Raw genomic sequence first — 18,965 nt, 5'->3', positions numbered from 1 at the left:
AAGGTGGGATCGAGGGTCAGAGGTCAAGGTCATTGGGCAGTGGGGATGGAGGTCAGAATTTGGGTGAACATGTGGGATTAAAGGGGTCAGTTGCGTCACTGGAAAGGAAGATCAGAACTGCTTGAGTTCCGAACTGTTGGAGTCCAAGTTTAGAAGGAAGGTGGAAGGACACGGGACCAGACTTCAGTACATGTCTATCAGGGATCAGAGGTCGGAGGTCAGGAATGATCCTAATTGGAGGAAGTCAAAAGACACAGGAGGACATAGGAAGGAGGATTCAGATCTGATGAAGGGCAGAGATCAAAGACTGGAGCTCAGGAGGGCAAATTGAACCAGTGAGGGTCAAAGTCAGCATCAGTCAAGTTTTGGAGTCAGAAACCAGAGTTCAGGAGGTCTGGTCGGAGTTGGTGGGCGTCAGAAGACAGAGGTGGAGGCCAGAAAATAAAGTCAGAGTGGATGGAGCCCCGAGGTCAGAGGTGAAGCATGGGACTCGAGTTGAGATGGGGTCAGAGGTCAGCATGAGTTGGTTGATGGTTTGGAGGTCGGGGATCAGATACGGGGTGCAGGTCAGGTTATTGGGGGTCTGAGGCCAGAGGCGGAGGCCCGCAGCGAGTGCTGGGAGTCAGTGGAGGTCAGAGGTGAGCGGTCAGGAGGCCAAGCGAGGGTCATCTGGTTGGCAGTACCTCCTCCCGCCGGTACTCCGCGCTCAGAAAGGCCTCGTAGCGGCCCCTCAGGAAGCGTCCCAGCTCCAGCTGCTGGCGGACCCCCTCCTGAGGACGGAGAAAGCCTCAGCAGACCCCTCCCCAGCCCGCCCACTCCTCACCCGCACCCCGGCTTCTCACCCCAGTCAGCTGGCCCCGGCCTCTCGGCCACAGGGTGGTGGCGGCCTCCTTGTGTGGGTCGGTGGGGTAGGAGGCCAGCGGGGCCCGGTCGCCGTGGCGGAACACCTGGGGACGGGACCAGGTCAGGGCAGGCTGGGGAGAGGACGGGGGCCGGGCCAGGGCGGGGACACCTCACCACAGCCACAAACACCAGGGGTCCTTCAGCCAGGGCCCGGGGTGGCGGCGGCAATAGCAGCAGGAGCAGAAGTCCAGCGGGGAGCCCCCAAAACCCCGGCCCATCCATGTCCACGCAGCCCAGACGCTGAGCTCAGCCCGCTGTCGGTGCCGCAGCCCCACCCGCTCGTTACCCCTGCCTCAGCACCCCCAGAAAAGCGGGTCCCGGCATGCCTACCCCGGGAGCCAAGGTGGCCTCCTGGGATCCGGCTCCCCCAGGGCCCTTGCCAGCCTTGGATTAGCCAGCGGAGTAGCCAGCTTTATCTTCACTGTACCTCTGACGGGGGTTGATGCGGTTCTCACCGCCCCCATCGTGCAGATGGGGAAACCGAGGCACGGCGGGTCCCATAAGTTGCCTGAGGGGACACAGGCAGTGAGTGGCGAAGCTGGGATTTGAACCAGGGGCCCTTAACCTGGGTGCGAAAGGACACAAAGAGACCCCCACCCCCACCCAGCCCCACATTCTAGACACTTTCTCTACTTTCTCCTCTCTCCCCACAACCCAAGTCTGTCTTTTTCTATTCTCACCCCTTAAATGTTGGAGCTCTTTGAAGCTCTCTTGGGCTTCCTGGAGATGTCACCTTCCGGTGCCACCCACATCTGGCCCCAGCCAGCATGGGCCAGTGGTTGAACACCCAGACCCTGGATTTGGGTTGGCTGGGTTCAAACTCCTAACGTAACCGTTTACAAGCCGTGCAACTGTGGGCAAGTTACCGCACCTCTCTGTGCCTCCTCGCTCATCAAATCCATAAAATGGGAACGAGTGCAATCTCAGAGAGCTGCTTTGAGGATTAATGAGTTCAAAGGGCAGAGTGTCCCCTCGTCAGAACCTCAGCTGGGAACACGTGTGCATCCAGCAACTCAAAATTTTAATCGCTCTGCGCATGTCCACGAATGCCCGCAAGAGGGTAACGGGTATGCGTTTTGGGATTACAGAGAATTTAGCGGGAGGTGAATTCGCAAAAATGGGACCCGTGGATAATGACCTTCGACGGTACTTGTTTCTTTAGCCTCTGTGTTTCTGGTAAACCGAGAAGTTAGTTCTAAAGGCGTAAAGGACAAAAAGAGTCGGAGGCCTGTAATGCTAGTGGGAAGGCTGGTGGCGTGAAAGTCAGGGACCCCCGGGGTGGGGGCGGTTGGAGTCTCTGGCGCTGTCCCTGTGCCTGTGGTCCACAGGTAGGTGCCGCCACCCCACCCCCAGCACGGGTGACAAGACTCATTGGAGTCCCCAGTCCAGCTGCGGTCCCTGTCAACCTTGTGTCTGTTTTCCCTGGGGCCACCTCCCGGCTCCCAGCCTCCTCCCTGCTCCAAGACACTGACGCGCCCAGAGCCGCCCCTATTCTCAGCCTCCCATGGCTTCCCAGCACCCTGGGGTGGGATGGGGGGACCAAACTCCTCAGCATAGTGTTGGAGATCTGGATTCTGCAATCTCAAATGTCCCGCTCCCAAGTTCAGATACTGCATGTAACATTCTGCATCCCAGTCCCCCTCTCCCTCAAGCATCTGCCCTGTGTCCCCTCTACCCAGAATGCCCTTCTCTCGTCACCACGGCCACCATTCTGGTCTCCCAGGCAACCCCTTTTAGGTTCTAGTGGCTGATCTGTCCTCTCTGGTTCAGAGTCCAGGAAAGGAAGGAGACCAAGCAAAGCACGGAGTTCAAGGCCATGGCCATGAACTTTCAGGAAGTGAGGAGGGGTCTGGCGGGGGGGGGGGGGGGGGGGGGCGGGGGGGGGGCCCTGACCTCTGACTGCTCCCCCCAGAATGTAACCCTGGCCATGGCTGTATTCACCATCCTTGCCTCCATCTACTTCTTCAACAAGGTGAGTGGGAAGAGGGTAGGGGTGGCGGGCTGAATCTCTGTCTTTTGGGGCCCCCATTTTATCCACTTAGCCTCTCCTCCTCTCCCATGCCTCTGTGTATCTCTGTGTCTTCTTCCCTTAGGTTCAGCAATGAGAAGACACAGGGACGCCTAATCCAAAAGCATTCTGCCCTGGATCATGACTCTGGCCTCTGAGACCAAATAAATGGACTGAATCAGCAGATCCCATTCCATCCTGGCTGGTACACAGCCTCCCCGGCTCTGTTTGAGGGACAGGTCTCCGAATCAAAGGGAGGAGGGGCCAGGTGTCCAGCCTCCTGGGTCTGACAAAGGAGGGGCTAGAGGCCTGGAGTCCCTGGTTTGAGACAGGGAGCTGGGTTTTGAGGGATGAGTAGGAGTCTTTCAGGAGCAGTTAGAAAGGAGGAAGGACATTGGAATTCTGGTTGCAAAGGCACAAAGGGGAGCAGCGCCTCGGTGGCTCAGTCGGTTAAGCATCTACCTTTGGCTCAGGTCAGGATCCTAAGGTCCTGGGATGGAGTCCCACAACACAAGAGGCTGCCTGCTCAGAGGGGAGTCTGTTTCTCTCTCTCCCTCTGCCCCTCCCCTCTGCTCGTGCTCTATCTCTCTCAAATAAATAAAATCTTTAAAAATAAAATAGCACAGAGGGGAGAGAGAGCAGGGCTGACTCACCTGGTATCAACACAGACTGCTGTGTACTTCAGATATATTCCTTCTCTCTGAACCCTGGTTTTCTTCTCAGTCTGACAAAGGTGAAAATCTTTGTTCAGTGGGACCAGGTGGCTACAGCCAGAAAAACTTGAGATCAAAGACACGAATGGAATTTGTCAGCTGCAAAAAGTCTGTAGTTATCATCTTCATTGTTATATTCTATCAACACATCTTTCTCTTTTCTTAGAAAACTCCTATTCAACCTTCAATACCCACTGTCAATGCCCTTTCCTATGGAAGACAGTCTGTTACCAGCTCCCTCACTAAACTCCTCCTCACCACTCCGTGACTTCACCCCCAGTAGATGGAATGCCCTGGGTGACACCCCAGCCTTTGGTTGAGCTTCATCCACCTTCTCATCGGATGAACAATTTCATTTCGACTCAACATCTGAAAGGGCAGCTCCTGAATAGGGTGACCGAACATCCTGGGTTTCCCAGGAAAGGCCTAGCAAATTTTGATTAGGAACGGATTTATAGCTTCACTACGATTTTGTCTCGCGGATTGCAAACACTTTGGGCCAGTTCTTCCAACATCATTGGTAACAGCGTCCTCTTTAATTCTCAAAAGCGTCCTGATTTAGAGGCCCTGGTTGCAAAACTACGAGTAACCACACGGGGGAGGTGTTGGACCATTTTCCCAGCTAGAAGTTAGTCCGCCCGGCTCTGGGAGGGAATTTGGTTTCGCAAACCAGAATTCGGAGACCTTCCTGCCCCGCTCCCAGGGTTTCTCTCTCCCTGGACCTTTGCCTTGCTTCCTGTCTCTTTCCTCCAGCTCTCACAGAGGTCCTTCTACAACCAGAGCTGACCCTGTCCCTCCCTGCTGGCAGCCTTCTTGTGGCCCTCAGGTCGCGTCCCCGCCCCGTCCCCCAGAGTCCCAGCCCCTCAGCCTGGCCTTGGAGGCTGTGTACGACCTGACTCCCTCTGGTCTTTATTCTTTTCTTTTCCTTTCTTTTTTTTCCATCTCACCTACATCCTACGCACAGCTCCCCACCCCACCCCCCAATATCCTTAACCACATATAACTCAGAGATAGTAAAAAATGCCACTCCCCAGTACCTTTGCATATACATGCTGTGCTCTCTGCCTGGAGTACCCTTTCCCGCCTCCGTTCTGCTCTGTGTCGGCTTCCTCTAGAAGACTTCCTAAAACCCCTCCTGCTCCCAGTGTGGCTGCCTGCTCTCCCCTCCCATCCTTCCAGGCTGTGACCGGGAGCTTAAGAGTGGGGTGCACAGAATAAGATCTGACTCCTAAGGGACCCCCAGCTTGGGTCTTGGTTGTCAATGCTTGTAGAACAACCAAATATAGACAAAGAAGTCGGTCTTTGCATGACCCCCTCCCCCGCCCCAGGGTTTTCAACCACTTAGTGCTGGGGTTCTGGGTCCCCTGGGAGCTATTAAGGTTGCATTTCCACAACCACAGGCACTTCGGAGGGATGGGGCTCAGCCCGCTGCCCCTGGGGATCCCTGGGGAGCTTTTGAAACTCCCAGAGCCCAGCTCCACCCTGGACCACTTAAACCACGGCGCCTGGGGATGGGGCCTGGACATCAATTGGATTTTAAAAGCTCCCCCGGAGATTCTGATGTGCGGCCAGGGTCAGAGGCATCTCTGTAATGTTTTCTGAAGACAAGAAGAGATGGATTCCCCGCCCCCCCCCCACCCCTCCTTGGAGCTTAGTGCATTTATATCTGAGGCAGCTCCGTGGATATATCAAAAGACTCAGAACGTGGAGCAAAATTTAACCTTTAGTTTAGAAACATTTGGGAGTTTGAAAACCAAAGAAAGCAGACAAAGTAGTTTCTTCCCAGAGCAGGGGGCAATGGAAGGGTGGTGGGGAGGCGCATTTCCCAGGGCAGCAAGAGAAGATGGGAGGGATGGGAGGGAAGTGAATGATAACCAACGACCTGCTGAACCAGAAAAGCCCCTGGCCCAGGGCTGCCCCGTTCCACCTAGGGGACCAAGGCATCGGACTTTCCAGTTTGAGCCCCCAAAGCCCTGGATCCCAGGAAGCACTCGGTCCCAGGATAATCAAGATGGGTGGTCACTCTCATTCCCAAATTCCTCTGCTATGTCCACAGTCCCGCCTTTACATGCAGGCCCACGGCCCTCTGGCCCTCTCTCCATGGTGTCCGTTTCCCTGTCCGTCTATCTCCCCCGAGTGCTCTCCTTCAGACTGATTCCGATGCTATTTCGGTCTTTCGCTAGAGCTCTTCATGTTTCTGCCTCTCACTGGGTCTTTGTCTCCATATCTTTTTCTGTCTCCTCTTCCACTTGATCCCTCCCAGCAGCCTGGCCTGCTTCTCACCTCCCCTCCCTGCCTTGGCTGCCATCAGCTGCCGTGTCTATGCAGTCCCATGCACCTGCATGCATCCCCTCCCCCTCTCCTTCCATTTCACCCCATTTCTTGGGGTCTCTGTGTCCCTGCCCCGCAGGGTCTCTCGGGGTCTCTGTCCCACTCTCTCAGGGTCTTCTGTATCTCCCCTGACCCCGTCTCTGTCTCCCCCCACCCCTATCCTTCTCTCTGCCTCTCTGTCCCTCTCTCTCCACCTCTCTCGCTCTGCCTCCCCATTCTCCTATCCATCTCTTACTGAATCTCCACACCTCATATTCTCCAGAGTCGGAGGAGATAGGACCTCCCTCACCCTCCACGCTCCCCCATACTGTCTCCCTTCAGGTCCTCCTGGGATGGCTGGGCCTCTCATCCGTGTCCGTATCCATTCTAGACTCTCTCCCTTGGCAGAACCAGAGGGCCTGGCACAGCCACTGCCTGGAGGCCTGGCCCCTGGGGGAGGGGGGGCTGCAGAGGGTTGGAACAGCCACTGCCCATGCCCCCTCCCCCACCCAGGGTGAGCTCCAGTGGTCTGAGCAGCACCCACACTTCCACCCTGTCCAGCCTGGGCTCTCCCATCTCCCCACCAGCCCCAGCAGAAGCAGCAGGTGGAAGGGAACCCAGCAGGGAAACAACGTGCCCCCCTATGGCCCACGGCACCCCCAGCAGCTGGGGCCTCCCCAATCAGCCTTGCCCTGGCCCTCATCCGGCTGTGAAAGGTGCTCAGCACCCCCAGCAGCACCCCAAAGCCAGACACGAGCTGACTCAGTGTGCGGGCTGCGGGCGTCCTGGTAGAAGGGCCAGCCCCCCAGATCACTGGCCCCAAAGATGTCCACGCTGTAATCCCCAGGACCTGGGCCTACATTCCATTCTGTGGCAAAGGGTAGTAAGGTCACAGATGGAATTAAGGCTGTTTGTCAAAATGGGGAGAGGACCCTGGATTGTCCAGGTGGGCCCACACCATCACTGGGAAGTAGGAGAGAAAGGCAGAAGAGCGAGGGGCCGAGAGACCGACCCTGCTGGCTTTGAAGATGCACGAAGGCCCACGAGCCACCAAACAGGGCAACCTCTAGAAGCTAGAGAAGGAAAGGAAATGGACTCTCTTCCTGAACCCAGTGACCCCCATTTAGGACCCTCAGAACTGCAGGATAAATTCGTGTGGTATTGGTTATAGCAGCCATTTTACAGACCAGCAAATGGAGGTGCTCTGAAGGTCACACAGTTTCAGGGTCAATGAGTTTGCCTCCGGAAGGACAGGGGGTAGGGAGTTGAGGGCAGACAGCAGGAAGAAGGGGGGCTCTGGACCCAGGATGGCCGCAGGAGAAGCCTGGAGGGCATGGCCAGGCTGTGGGAAACAGGGTGGGGGGTTAGTGTCTGTTTAAAGAGGAGGGAGTGGGAGCCATGCTCTGCCAGACTGGGAGGTGAGGCAAGGGAGGGTGTGCTGGATCAGAGCCCACTACTAGCCTCTTCTTCCCTCCACTCTCTCCCCTCCATCTCTGTGACCTGGCCCCTACTCAGGCCTTCTCCTCTCCCCCAGGACCCCCATGCCCACATTCTCCTGGCCTCTCTCCATCCCCCAGGGGACCCCAGAGGGACTTCTCTACATTCAGTGTTGACCCCTCCCCTGCTCACACACCTCCCATGGCTCCCCAGTGCCCCTCAGCCTGGCTTTCCACCAGGGCCCATGAAAGCCCTCAACTCCATCTCTCAAGCTCCCACCCCATCCCTTACAACTGGTCCCTGTTCTGTCACAGCCGTAACCAACTTGACAGCTCACTGACTAAATCCATCTCTGTGGCCAGCCTGCAGCCTCTCTGAGATCAGGGTCCTGGTCTGACTCCTCTGGGGTCCCCAGCATCACCCACCACAGGAGGAGGCACATGGGAAGTCCCCATTTTCAAAGAAATGAATCATTATGGGGCGCCTGGGTGGCTCAGATGGTTAAGTGACTGCCTTCGGCTCAGGTCATGATCCTGGAGTCCTGGGATCGAGTCCCGCATCGGGCTCCCTGCTCAGTGGGGAGCCTGCTTCTCCCTCTGACCCTCCCCCTCTCATGCTGTCTCTCTATCTCATTCTCTCTCTCAAATAAATAAATAAAATCTTCAAAAAAAAAAAAAAGAAAGAAAGAAATGAATCATTAACACTGCGTAAGCCCAGGTCTCGGTCAGTGCGAGCCCCAGACGTGGGACAGCACGTCATTCACGACAGACCGCATCTCAGGAGCGAAGGACACAGAAGTGAATGAAACAGACAAAGGCATAAGGCTGTCACCTTGTCCCCCTCTTCATCTGATTCCACGCGGACAAGAATGGGAACCGGGAGACCATAGCACAGCTGATCGTGTGTATCGGGAAGGGCGTGGGCTCCAGACTCCCACCACCATGCTGAGCTTGGACCCAGACCCTGACATCCTGGCCCTGACTGGGACCCCAAGCAATTCAGTCTCTACCCCAGCAGGGATGCGTGAGGATTAGGAAGCATTCGGTGCTCAGTCAACAGAAACAGTACCTACGACTTTGCAGCTATGGAACGAAGGCTTCAGGCGCCGGGAAGGGAAAGGTGTCAAGTGTCAGGGGGTGAGGAGTCTCATGACAGCTATTTCCCGACATTTGATGACAGTCTGTCTGTCTCCCACGGCTGGGAACATCTCAAACCAGGCCAGATTGGGGGCGCCGCCTCCCCTCTCTCCTTGCTGAGAGAAACAGAGGTAGTGATTAAGAGCGAGTAATTGCCTCCCTCCTGCCTGGGAGGTAAATATCTTTCTGCAGGATCTTCCTGTTCAGGACTGGCTTCCCTAGGCTGCGAGCTCCGTGAGGGCAGAGGCCCTGTTCTGGTCAGGGATTCCAGAGGATGGCAGAGATTTATTTGTACCGTGGGCTCAGTCAGTACTTGAAGGGGCAGAGTATTGTGAGGAGGAAGCTGTAGGCTCTGGAGGATAAGGGATGTCAGCCCCTCCCCTTGGGACATAAGCTCCTCCCCCAGAATGTCAGACCCTCCCACTGGGATGTTAGCGCTTCCTTCTGGGATGTCAGTTCCTCCCTTTGGAATGTTAGCCCCCTCCCCTCAAATGTCAGGCCCTCTCCCTTGAATGTCCCTCTCCAAAGTAGGGATTTCCTTCACCTCTCTCTAGAGCCTAGAACCATGCCGTTCAGCTCACCGGCTCTCAATAATCATGACTGAATGGATTAGTAGGGTCAGTCTTTGCAAGCCCTGACTGCCACTTACTTGCTATGTGACTTTACCTCTCTGACCCTCCAGCTTCCTCATCTGTAGTAGAATAGGCATAATCGTAATACCAGAGACCCTGGGATCATGACCTGAGGGGAAGGCTCTACAGGAGTAGCAATTCTCTATCTCACTGGAATTAAGCTAGTGTAAATAGGAACCTGATTCCAATCAATTAAAATGTATATGGTAAGCCCCAAAGCAACAACCAAAAAAAAAAATTAAATATGTGAAGAACTCTAACAACTCAATATCAAAAATACAAGTCACACCATTTTTGAATGGACAAGAGATCTGAATAGATGTTTCCCAAAGGAGATACACAAATGGCCAAAACAAGCACATGAAAATATTGGCATCATTAGTCATCAAAGAAATGCAAATCAAAATCACAAGGGTGTAAGTACCACTTCACATCCCTGAGAATGGCTAAAATTAAAAAGTCAGATAATAACAAGTGTTGACAAGGATGAGGAGAAACTGGAACCCTCACACACTGCTGGAGGGAGCTCACTGTGGGAAACAGGCTGGCCATTCAAAAACGTCAAACAGAGTTACCATGAGATCCAGCAATTCCCCCTCCTAGATAGATACGAAAACACAAGAGAAATAAAAACACATAACCACACAAAAACTTGGACATGAATATTTATAGCAGCATTAAAGGTGGAAACAGTCGACACATCCCCATCAACTGATGAATGATAAACAAAATGCAACATATCCATACAATGAAATGTTATTTGGCCATAAGAAAGAATGAGGTACTCATCCAAGCCACAACCCAGATGAAACTTGAGACCATCACACGAAGCGAAAGAAGCCAATCACAAAAGACGACCCATTTATATGATTCCATTCATCTGAAATATCCATAACGGGAAAATCTGTAAAGTCAGAAAATAGATTCTTGGTTTCTTGGGACTGGAAGTGGATGGAGTGATAAGAAAATTGCTGAAAGGTACAGGTTTGGTGTCTGTTTGTTTGTTTGTGATGGTGAAAATGTTCTAAAATTGACCGTGGTGATGGTTGCTCATATCTGAATGTACCAAGAACCACTGAATTGTCCACTTGAGTTGTATGAATTATATGGTATGTGAATCTCAAAAAAACTTTAAAATAGGGGCGCCTGGTGGCTCAGTTGGTTAAGCGTCTGCCTTCGGCTCAGGTCATGATCCTGGGGTTGTGGGATCAAGCCGCACGTCGGGCTCCCTGCTCAGTGGGGAGCCTGCTTCTCCCTCTCCCCTGCCTGTGCTCTCTTACTCTCTCTCTCTCAAATAAATAAATAAAATCTTTAAAAAAAACTTTAAAATAATCCAAGTAGAAGTATCTTTACTTTTATTCTGATCATCTTTGGGTCCTTCATTAGAGTTTAATATCTTATCCCCAGAATCTTAATTTTCTTTTATGTGTTAGTTCCTAGATGATTTCTAGATATTTCAGAGGGATGGTGAATGCTATTTTTAATTACATTTCATGTTTGTCTGTTGTCGGTGTAGAGAAATGGAATTGATTTTTGTAGGTTAATCTTGGGGTTTTTTGTTTGACTTTTTAAAGACTTTTTATTTTTTTAAGTAATCTCTACACCCAATGTGGGGCTCAAACTCACAACTCTGAGAGATCAAGAGTCTTGCGCTCCACCGACTAAGCCAGCCAGGCGCCCGAGTAGGTTAATCTTGTAATTCAGGACCTTGCTGATATCTCTTACTTGTTCCTATAGCTTTTTAAATAAACCATTAATCAGGATTTATATACAGTACTGTATTAAGCAACAGCCGTGATGAGGATATTCTAATGTCATTCTTGCTCTTAGAAGGAAGGCATCCAAAATTTTTATGGTATTTGCTGGAAGCTTTATAAAGTTAAGAAAATATCCTTTTTTCTCCTAGTTTACTAAGTGTTTTAATTTTCAATCATAAATAGATATAAAACTTTATCAAATTATTTCTCCACGTTGATAGAAATCATTACATTTTCTTCCTTGGTCTGCTAGTGAATTACACTGAAAGAATTTTTTTTTTTTTTAATTTTGAACGACCCTTGCTAATTAGTGATAAATCCTACCTGATCATGATGAATTATGATACAGTTTTGGATTTAGTAGGCTATTATGCGATGTAGGATTTTTGCACCCACATTCACAAATGAAATGGACCTATAATTTTCTTTTCTTGTACATGTTCCTTATCTGGTTTTAGAACCAGCGTTGCATTAGCTTCCAAAAATGAACTAGACAGATTCCACATGATTTCTATTTTCCGGAATAATGTGTATAAGATAAAAATTAAGCATTTCTTGAATATTTGATATCAGTCACCTAGAAGACCATCTGTGCCCCTGGGGTTTTTTTTGAGAGAGAGAGAGAATGGAAATCTTTGACTATAACTTTGTATATTCCAGTACTTACTGGTTTACTCAAGTTCTTGATTTTTGCATAATTTTTGGCATTTTATATTTTTCTAGTAATTTAACCATTTCATCTAGGTTTTTAAATGTTGGCTCATAGTTGGTCATGTACCATCTAATTACTTTTTTTTTTAAGTTTATTCATATATTTTTAAGCAAAGTCTACACACCATGGGCTTGAACTTGTGACCCCGACACCAAGAGTTCCATGCTCCACCAACTGAGCCAGCCAGGTGCCCCTAATTACTTTTTATATCTCAGTCCTAGCTATAACTATTCACTTTATGGTTTGTATTTCATTTGTAGCCCCTCTCTTTTTTTCTTATTGGGTTTGGCGAAAAGTCAATTGATCTCAGTAACTTTTTCAAAAATCAAGATAACTTCTTGTTTTGTTAGACTTTTCTCCCCCCTTGATTTCATTGATTTCTGCCCCCTCCCTTTTTTTTTTGTCACTTGTTTTGCTCTTGTTTCTGTGGATTTGCTTTATTGCTTATTTTCCCACTGTTTGCATTAGATTGCTCATTATAGAAAAAACTATTTGTTGGATCAAGTTTTTATCAAATGCTTTTCCTCCATCTGTGGAGATTGTCATCTGGTTTTCCTCTGTTAACCCATGAATGTGGAGAATTAATGAATTGATGAAATCAGATGGTAATATTTTATTTAGGATTTTTTTTTTATTCATGAGAGAAATAGACTGTGGTTTTCCTTGTTTATGCTGTTCTTGATTTTTTCAGATTTTATTTTTTTAAGTAATCTCTACACCCAATGTGGGACTCGAACCCACAACCCCAAGATCAAGAGTTGCACACTCCACTGATTGAGCCAGCCGGGTGCCCCTGTCCTTGACTTTTTTTTTTTTTGTATTAACATTGTAGTAACCTCATAAAATGAGTTAGGGAGTGTTACTTCTTTTTCTACTTGCTACGTGGGTTCATATAAAGTTGTAATGAAATGTTATACAAAGCAATAGTTTTGAGACAGGATGGTCTTGATGCAGGCTTAAATGAATTAACCAATGTGCAGGACAGAGAGCCCCATAAAAGACCCACAAATACTAAAATATGATGGGGCAGAGAACACAGAGAATCAGGAAAAGATAACTAACAAATGCTGTTGAAATCACTGGTTATCCTTAGGGGAAAAAGTGAAATTGGATTTCTACATCACACCTCACAAAAATCAACTTCAGGTGGATTGAAGACTTTCGTGTGGAAGGGAAAACTTTAAGAATGAAAGAGAGTATCTTTCACCCGTGGGGGCAGGGAAGAATTTCTTAAGCGACTGTATAATACTATATGGTGGAGACATGTCATTTTACATCTGTCCAAGTCCACTGAATGTACACCACTAAGAATGAATATTCAGGTAAACTTTGAGAGGTGATGATGTGTAGATTCATCAATCGTGGCAAATGTACCCATTCCAGTGGGGGATGTTGATGACGGGGGAGGCTATGCATGTGTGGGAGTGAGGGGTATATGGGGAATCTCCCTACCTTCCTCTCAACATTTTTTTAAAATGTTTTATTTATTTATTTAAGAGAGATCACAGAGGGAGAGGGAGAGGGAGAGGGAGAAGTAGACTTCCCGCTGAGCAGGAAGCCTGCGCCCACAGGGCTTGATCCCAGGACCCTGAGATCATGACCTGAGCCGAAGGCAGACGCTTAACCACCTGAGCCAGCCAGGTGCCCCTCTTCCTCTCAACCTTGTTGTCAACCTAAAACGACTCTTAAAAAAAAAGAAAAGAAAACGGGGCGCTAGGGGTTGTAAGTTTAAACCCCACGCTGAGCGTAGAGATTAAAAAATAAAATCTTAAAGGAAAAAAAGCTAGCTACATATAGTAAGATATGGTAATGGGCTAGATTTTGCCCCTCTCTATGGATTCATATGTCGAAGCCCTAACCCCAGTACCTTAGAATGTGACTGTATTTTGAAATAAGGTCTTTAAAATGAAGCCCTTAGAGTGCGCCCTAATACAAGCTGATTGGTGTCCTTATAGAGGACATTTGGACACACAGAGAGACACCAGGAATGCCTGAGCACAGACAAAAGACCATGTGAGGACACAGAGAAGAGGCAGCCATCTGCAAGCCAAGGAGAGAAGCCTCAGAAGGAATCAACCTGCTGACGTGTGCATCTTCAACTTCTAGCTTCCAGAACTGTGAGAAATAAAATTTCTGTGGTCTGAGCTACCCTGTCTTTGGTACTTTGTTATGGCAGCTCTGTGTCATTGCTACAAAGCTCAAAAACAAGCAAAATGAAATTGTTCAGGGACACCTATGTGCTACCTATGTGCTAAAGTAATCATGGAAATTGAGGAAGGATAAACATGATTCAGGACAGTGGTTACAGTTGGGCATGAGGACAGCACAAGGAAAGAGCAGTAAATAACAACGTCCTGGTATTAAATCGAGCGGTGAATTAACGGGTGGTCTCCTTACACATATATTACTTTACAGGTACCCACTATTACAAAATTGCCCAAAAGATTGTTTTGAAGGCAGAGCTGGTGTTCTACTTCCTGCCACCTCTGTCCTCCAAATCCACCCCAGCTCTGGCTCCCTGCCCGGAAGGCTGCCAGGAGCCGTCACGGCTCAGGGTCAGAACCCGAAGTCCAGTTGCGTTTGGAGTAGGTGGAAATAGACTGAGAAGGGAAGGTTACTTGCCTCCTGCCGGAACTTGCAAAACCCAAGCTCACACACCATCTGGCTCGGCTCACACAACCACCTGTGCTTTGGAAAAAAGCAACTTGCTGCTGGAATGACAGAAGCTGGCATTTTAGGAGGACTTGGTAGCTTGGGGCTAGAGCAGAGGAGAGGTTGTTCAAATGAATGAATAAAGAACACGGGGCTGGCACAGAAAAGCCTGTCGAAGCCAGGAGGGGTCATGTTCAAAGTGAACCACTGAGGACAGAAACATGACCTAAAGCAAAAGAAATCATTCTATGCTCTGCGCGCTTCCCTCAACTGGCCATAAGGAGGAAGGACACACCTCACCTCGTATATTCTGGTGGAGAATGTATAACCCGAATTGAATCATCATGAAGAAACGTCAGGCAAACTCAAGTGAGGAACTTCTATTTAAAAAAGAAAAAAGGTGGGGGTTGTTCTTCCAAAATGTCAATATCATAAATATGGAAATGTTCCAGATTCAAGGAGACATGACAACAAAATGCAATACCTGAGCCCAGACTAGATCCTGAACTGGCAGGGGAAAGTCCTGTGAGAGAGAGCATCTGAGCCCACTGATGAAACTGAGAGACCACCAGGAGATTAGATAAAAAGAATTAAGTGCATGTTACGTTTATTGAGGTTGATTACTGTGGATAAGTAAGAGAGTATCTCTGTTCCTAGGAGATACACACTGAAGTATTCAGGGTAAAGGGCGATGATGTGTGCAACTAACACATGCTTCAGAAAATATATGCATGTATTGAGAAACAAAAACTAGCTCGGACTGTAAAAATCAGCCCACCATCTATCTATAAACACAGATAAGGCCAGCTGCGGAGTTAACAAGAAGCATTTCTCCCAGGGATATGCGGCAGCTGTAAAGGGTCCTAACCAACCCCTTTGTGAGCAACTACTGTTATCTTACTGAGAAAGTTTGTTCTCTAAAATCATAGGCTTTTGAAACTTTGTTGTTTGAAAGCATATCCATAAGAATGAAATTTAGCCCTCTCTTCCCGAAAGATCTACGTCACTTTGACACAGACAAGGAGCCTCAATTTCCAGCCCTGATGCAAAGCTTTATATAGAGTTTCTGGGCATAGCATGCCACGTTTATCTTAACTTTGTAGTTTCCAAGGAAACAGGATCCTGAGTCCACTTTGCAGTCCGTAACTGTTGACTCATTTATACACATCCCTACTTTGCTCTGAAGCTACCAAACCAGTTTCACCTAAATTTCACCAAATTCTTCTCTTCCCCCAAATCCTGTAAGTTGATCACAGCTTCTCTTTTGGGATGTGGTCTCCTTCCCTGCAATTGGTCAGTAAACCTGACTTTAATTTATTCCTGGTAATTGGGTTAGGATGGATGGGTGGGTGATGAATGGATGGATGGGTGGATGGATAGATAAATAATGATAAGCCAAAGCAATGGAGTGAATTGTTAACAATAGATAAATCTGGGTAAATACTGTTTGTATTTGGGCAGGATATCTGTAAGCTTGAGATTATTTCCAAACAAAAAGGTGTGTGTATGTGTTTTTTTTTTTAAAGAAACTAAATTAGTTTGGACCAATATTTAGAAATTTTTTTTCGAGGCCAAGGAAGAATTTTTATAACATATTTTATGTTGTAATTCAGTACATATTCAAGATACTCAAATTTTGAGAACTATTTCTTAACCATTTTCTACGCATTCTCTTATTTTCTATGCACTTATGTTTTATTTTATTTTATTTTTTGCACTTATGTTTTAACAGATGCTTATTATTGGGGCACCTGGGTGGCTCAGTTGGTTAAGCGGCTGCCTTCGGCTCAAGTTCCTAGGGTACTAGGATGGAGCCCCACGTCCGTCCTCCTGCTCAGCGGGGAGCCTGCCTCTCCCTCTCCCTCTCCCTCTGCCTGCCTCTCTGCCTACTTGTGCTCTCTCTCTCTCTCTGTCAAATAAATAAAATCTTTAAAAATAAATAAAAGACGCTTATTATCAATATACAATTATCCGTGGAAATTCACCCGTATTTTTAAAAAACTCTTGGAAAGGTCTGAGCACTAGGTATAGTCTAAGCCTAAATGAATGTTAAGACTTCGACTTAGGATTTTTCTTCCCGCTGACTCGTGACGGGACTACATTTCCCAAAGCACCTTGGGGCGAGGCCCGGGGAGAAGGGGTGTGAGCTCTGATTGGAGAGGGCCAAGTTCCTACCTGTCATGCTTTCTGCGAAATGTAAGCGAGCCTCACGTGGGAGGAGGGGGCGGGACTTCGAGGGGACTTGCGTGAGGTTCCCGATGGTTCTGGGAAACGTGGTTCTGAGAAGAAGGTAGAGGGCCTGCCGCTCGGACTCCTGGGACTTGTAGTCTTGGCCAACCGGTGCCGGCCGGGTTCTTCCTCCGCTGGGTCATCTCAGGCGTTGGGCCCTTCCTCCACCACCGCCCTGGAATCTCTTCATGCATCGATCCCAGGCAGCTGAGGAGACCTTATCTGGTCTGCGACTCCGAGCTCTCAAACCGCAGGTGCTCCGCAGAGTTAGGGCGGGGGCATTGGCAAACGCTGGTCTTTGGCAGGCCTGGGAGGGCTTCTGGGAGGTGAGCGGAGCAGGATCCCTATGAACAGAACTGAGTCAGGAAATCACACCAGAATGCAGCGTACAGGGGAGCTGATGATGCTTAAACAGTCCTTGCAAAATGCCCTCCACTCCCCTCCCCACCCCCCACCTCTCTGTGTGCGCATAACTTTATGTCCCTGGGCTTAGTATGACAATGACCAAACAGTGGCACCTAGAGTAATGGACGGTGTGATGAGGAAAGCCCCCAACTCTGTGGGAGCCCAGGGAAAGCTCCTGATTCAGCCTGAGGGAGGCCAGGGAGGAAGAGAAGCAGAGATCGAACTCATTTCAAGGTCCCAAACATGGCACCATACAGGCATCTTCCTTTCTACAAAGAGCTCCCCTGTGCCCGGGGATGCTGGGGGCACGGAGTTGGTCATACCCAGCCCAGCCCAACAAGGCTCCCCAGTCTGGCTGATCAGGGCTTACTTAAGTCAGAAGAGAACTCAGCAGTTCTGGAACATCACAGGGGGGCACCATACCCTGCTGGGGGAAGGGGGAAGCAGGTTGTTCAGGGTGATACACTGGCCAATTCTCGAAAGAATCTGTACATATGCAAAGACAGTGTCTGGACAGAGCATGCAGAGGTGAGCGTGAGGTTAAAGTTGCCATACGAGAGTCAGATCTGATGTTGCAAGGACCCCTCTGTGTCCAGCACTCTTCCACTCTTCTAGGAGGTAGATATTCTTACCCCCAATGTGCAGATGGGGACACTGAGGCACAAGGGTTTTATCTCACTTTATGTGCCTGGTAGGTAAGTGGCCAAGACAGGATTAGAACCTGGGACGTCTGGTTCCAGAGTCCAGGCAGGTAACCACTGAACTGCTCCGCATTCATCCACCCACTTTCCAGAATGCCAGGTCTGTAATGGTGGGCCCCTTCCAGGCAGTAGCAGATACCCATCCATGTCTGCCCTAATGTGCCCTCTGATCACCTAGAAGACGTCCTGCTGCCTCTCTCCGACCCAAGGAAACAAGTTCAGAGGGGGAAGAATTTTGAGCAAGGTCTTCAGTTCCCTGATTGAAGCCCTCCTGACCAGAGCCCCCCCCGCCGACTCCACCCCACCTCCCCACCATTCCCCATTCCGTTACTCCTACAGGGGCTGTGGGGCTGAGAAATGACAGGGGTGGAGATGACAGGGATGGCTTAATCCTCCCACTGGTGGATCCAATGGTGACATTTTGGGCTGGTGGTACCATGGTGAAGGAGAGGCAGGGATATAAGGACAGACAGGGTCACACTACAGTGCCTGGTCTCCATGATGATATCAGGGTCAGGCCCATGTTGCCAGTATTGGGGGGAAGACACTGGGTAACTCCAAAATAAGAGCTCCTCCCTCAAAGAGTACTGTCCTCAATGAGGAGGCCCAGGCTGGCCCACTCCCGAGTGTTCTGACTCAGGGAACAAAGCATGAAAAAGGTGGAGAAAGAAAGGTAGCATGTGACTCACATTCAACCATTTTTGAAATGCTCACTTTCCTGGGCTCACCTGAACTTTGCAAGAGCTAATACAAGGTGGGATGATTGTTACCATGTTCAGTTGAGGAAACTGAGGCTCACAGAGGAGAAGGGACTGGCTTATGGCCACGCAGGCAGGGAGCAGGGAAGGAAACACTGGGAAGGAGCCCAAGTTTCCAGGCTGTACAGGTTAAGTTTGCTTCTCAACACATGCCCCTGCGTAGGGAAAGGGAGTGGGGCAGGGCCTGACATTACATGATGCAAAGGAACCATCTGGTGGAACGAGTTTGAGATACACCAATTAAACAAAATTAAATGGGCTCTTTCCTGCAGGACTTGTCAGAACCTTTAGCTCCTTTGTATTTCCCAGATCTCTTTGACCAGGACCAAGGCCAGGGCCTGGACAATGATTTGGGCCTGTGTCCCAAAGGCCGTGAGTGGGACACGATGGGGGTGGAGGCGACAGCAGCATGTGCACGGGTGTACTCCAGGCATCTACGTGCAGGAGCAGATGATGAGGGTACGTCTGTACATGTGTTCTCCATCATTCTGATTCTGGGGCTCAAATAATACCTGTAAAAGCGGAACGGGATAGGCATCCAAAGGCCAGGGTTTTGCCCTTCCAGGCTTGCCCAGCGACGAGATAAAGACCCAAAGTGCCTCCAGCGCCCGC

General features: G+C 49.5%; 1 protein-coding gene across 1 annotated transcript in view; it reads right to left on the bottom strand.

Annotated features, from left to right (window-relative positions):
* ACP4 (acid phosphatase 4) overlaps positions 1-2,720 on the bottom strand; it is a 6,021-nt gene extending 3,301 nt beyond the window's left edge. Inside the window, exons 1-4 of the mRNA XM_034986497.1 lie at positions 1,775-2,720; positions 1,018-1,411; positions 843-947; positions 675-770 (exon numbers count right to left, since the gene is read on the bottom strand). Coding sequence (XP_034842388.1) covers positions 675-770; positions 843-947; positions 1,018-1,125 — 309 coding nt within the window. The 5' untranslated portion in view covers positions 1,126-1,411; positions 1,775-2,720. The remainder of the gene's footprint in view (positions 1-674; positions 771-842; positions 948-1,017; positions 1,412-1,774) is intronic.
* Positions 2,721-18,965: the final 16,245 nt, after the last annotated feature.

This window comes from Mirounga leonina, unplaced genomic scaffold (genome assembly GCF_011800145.1).
Source record: "Mirounga leonina isolate KUSES-001 unplaced genomic scaffold, KU_Mleo_1.0 Mir_376, whole genome shotgun sequence".
Taxonomy (NCBI): Eukaryota; Metazoa; Chordata; class Mammalia; order Carnivora; family Phocidae; genus Mirounga; species Mirounga leonina.
This window is presented reverse-complemented; position numbering and strand designations above follow the sequence as displayed.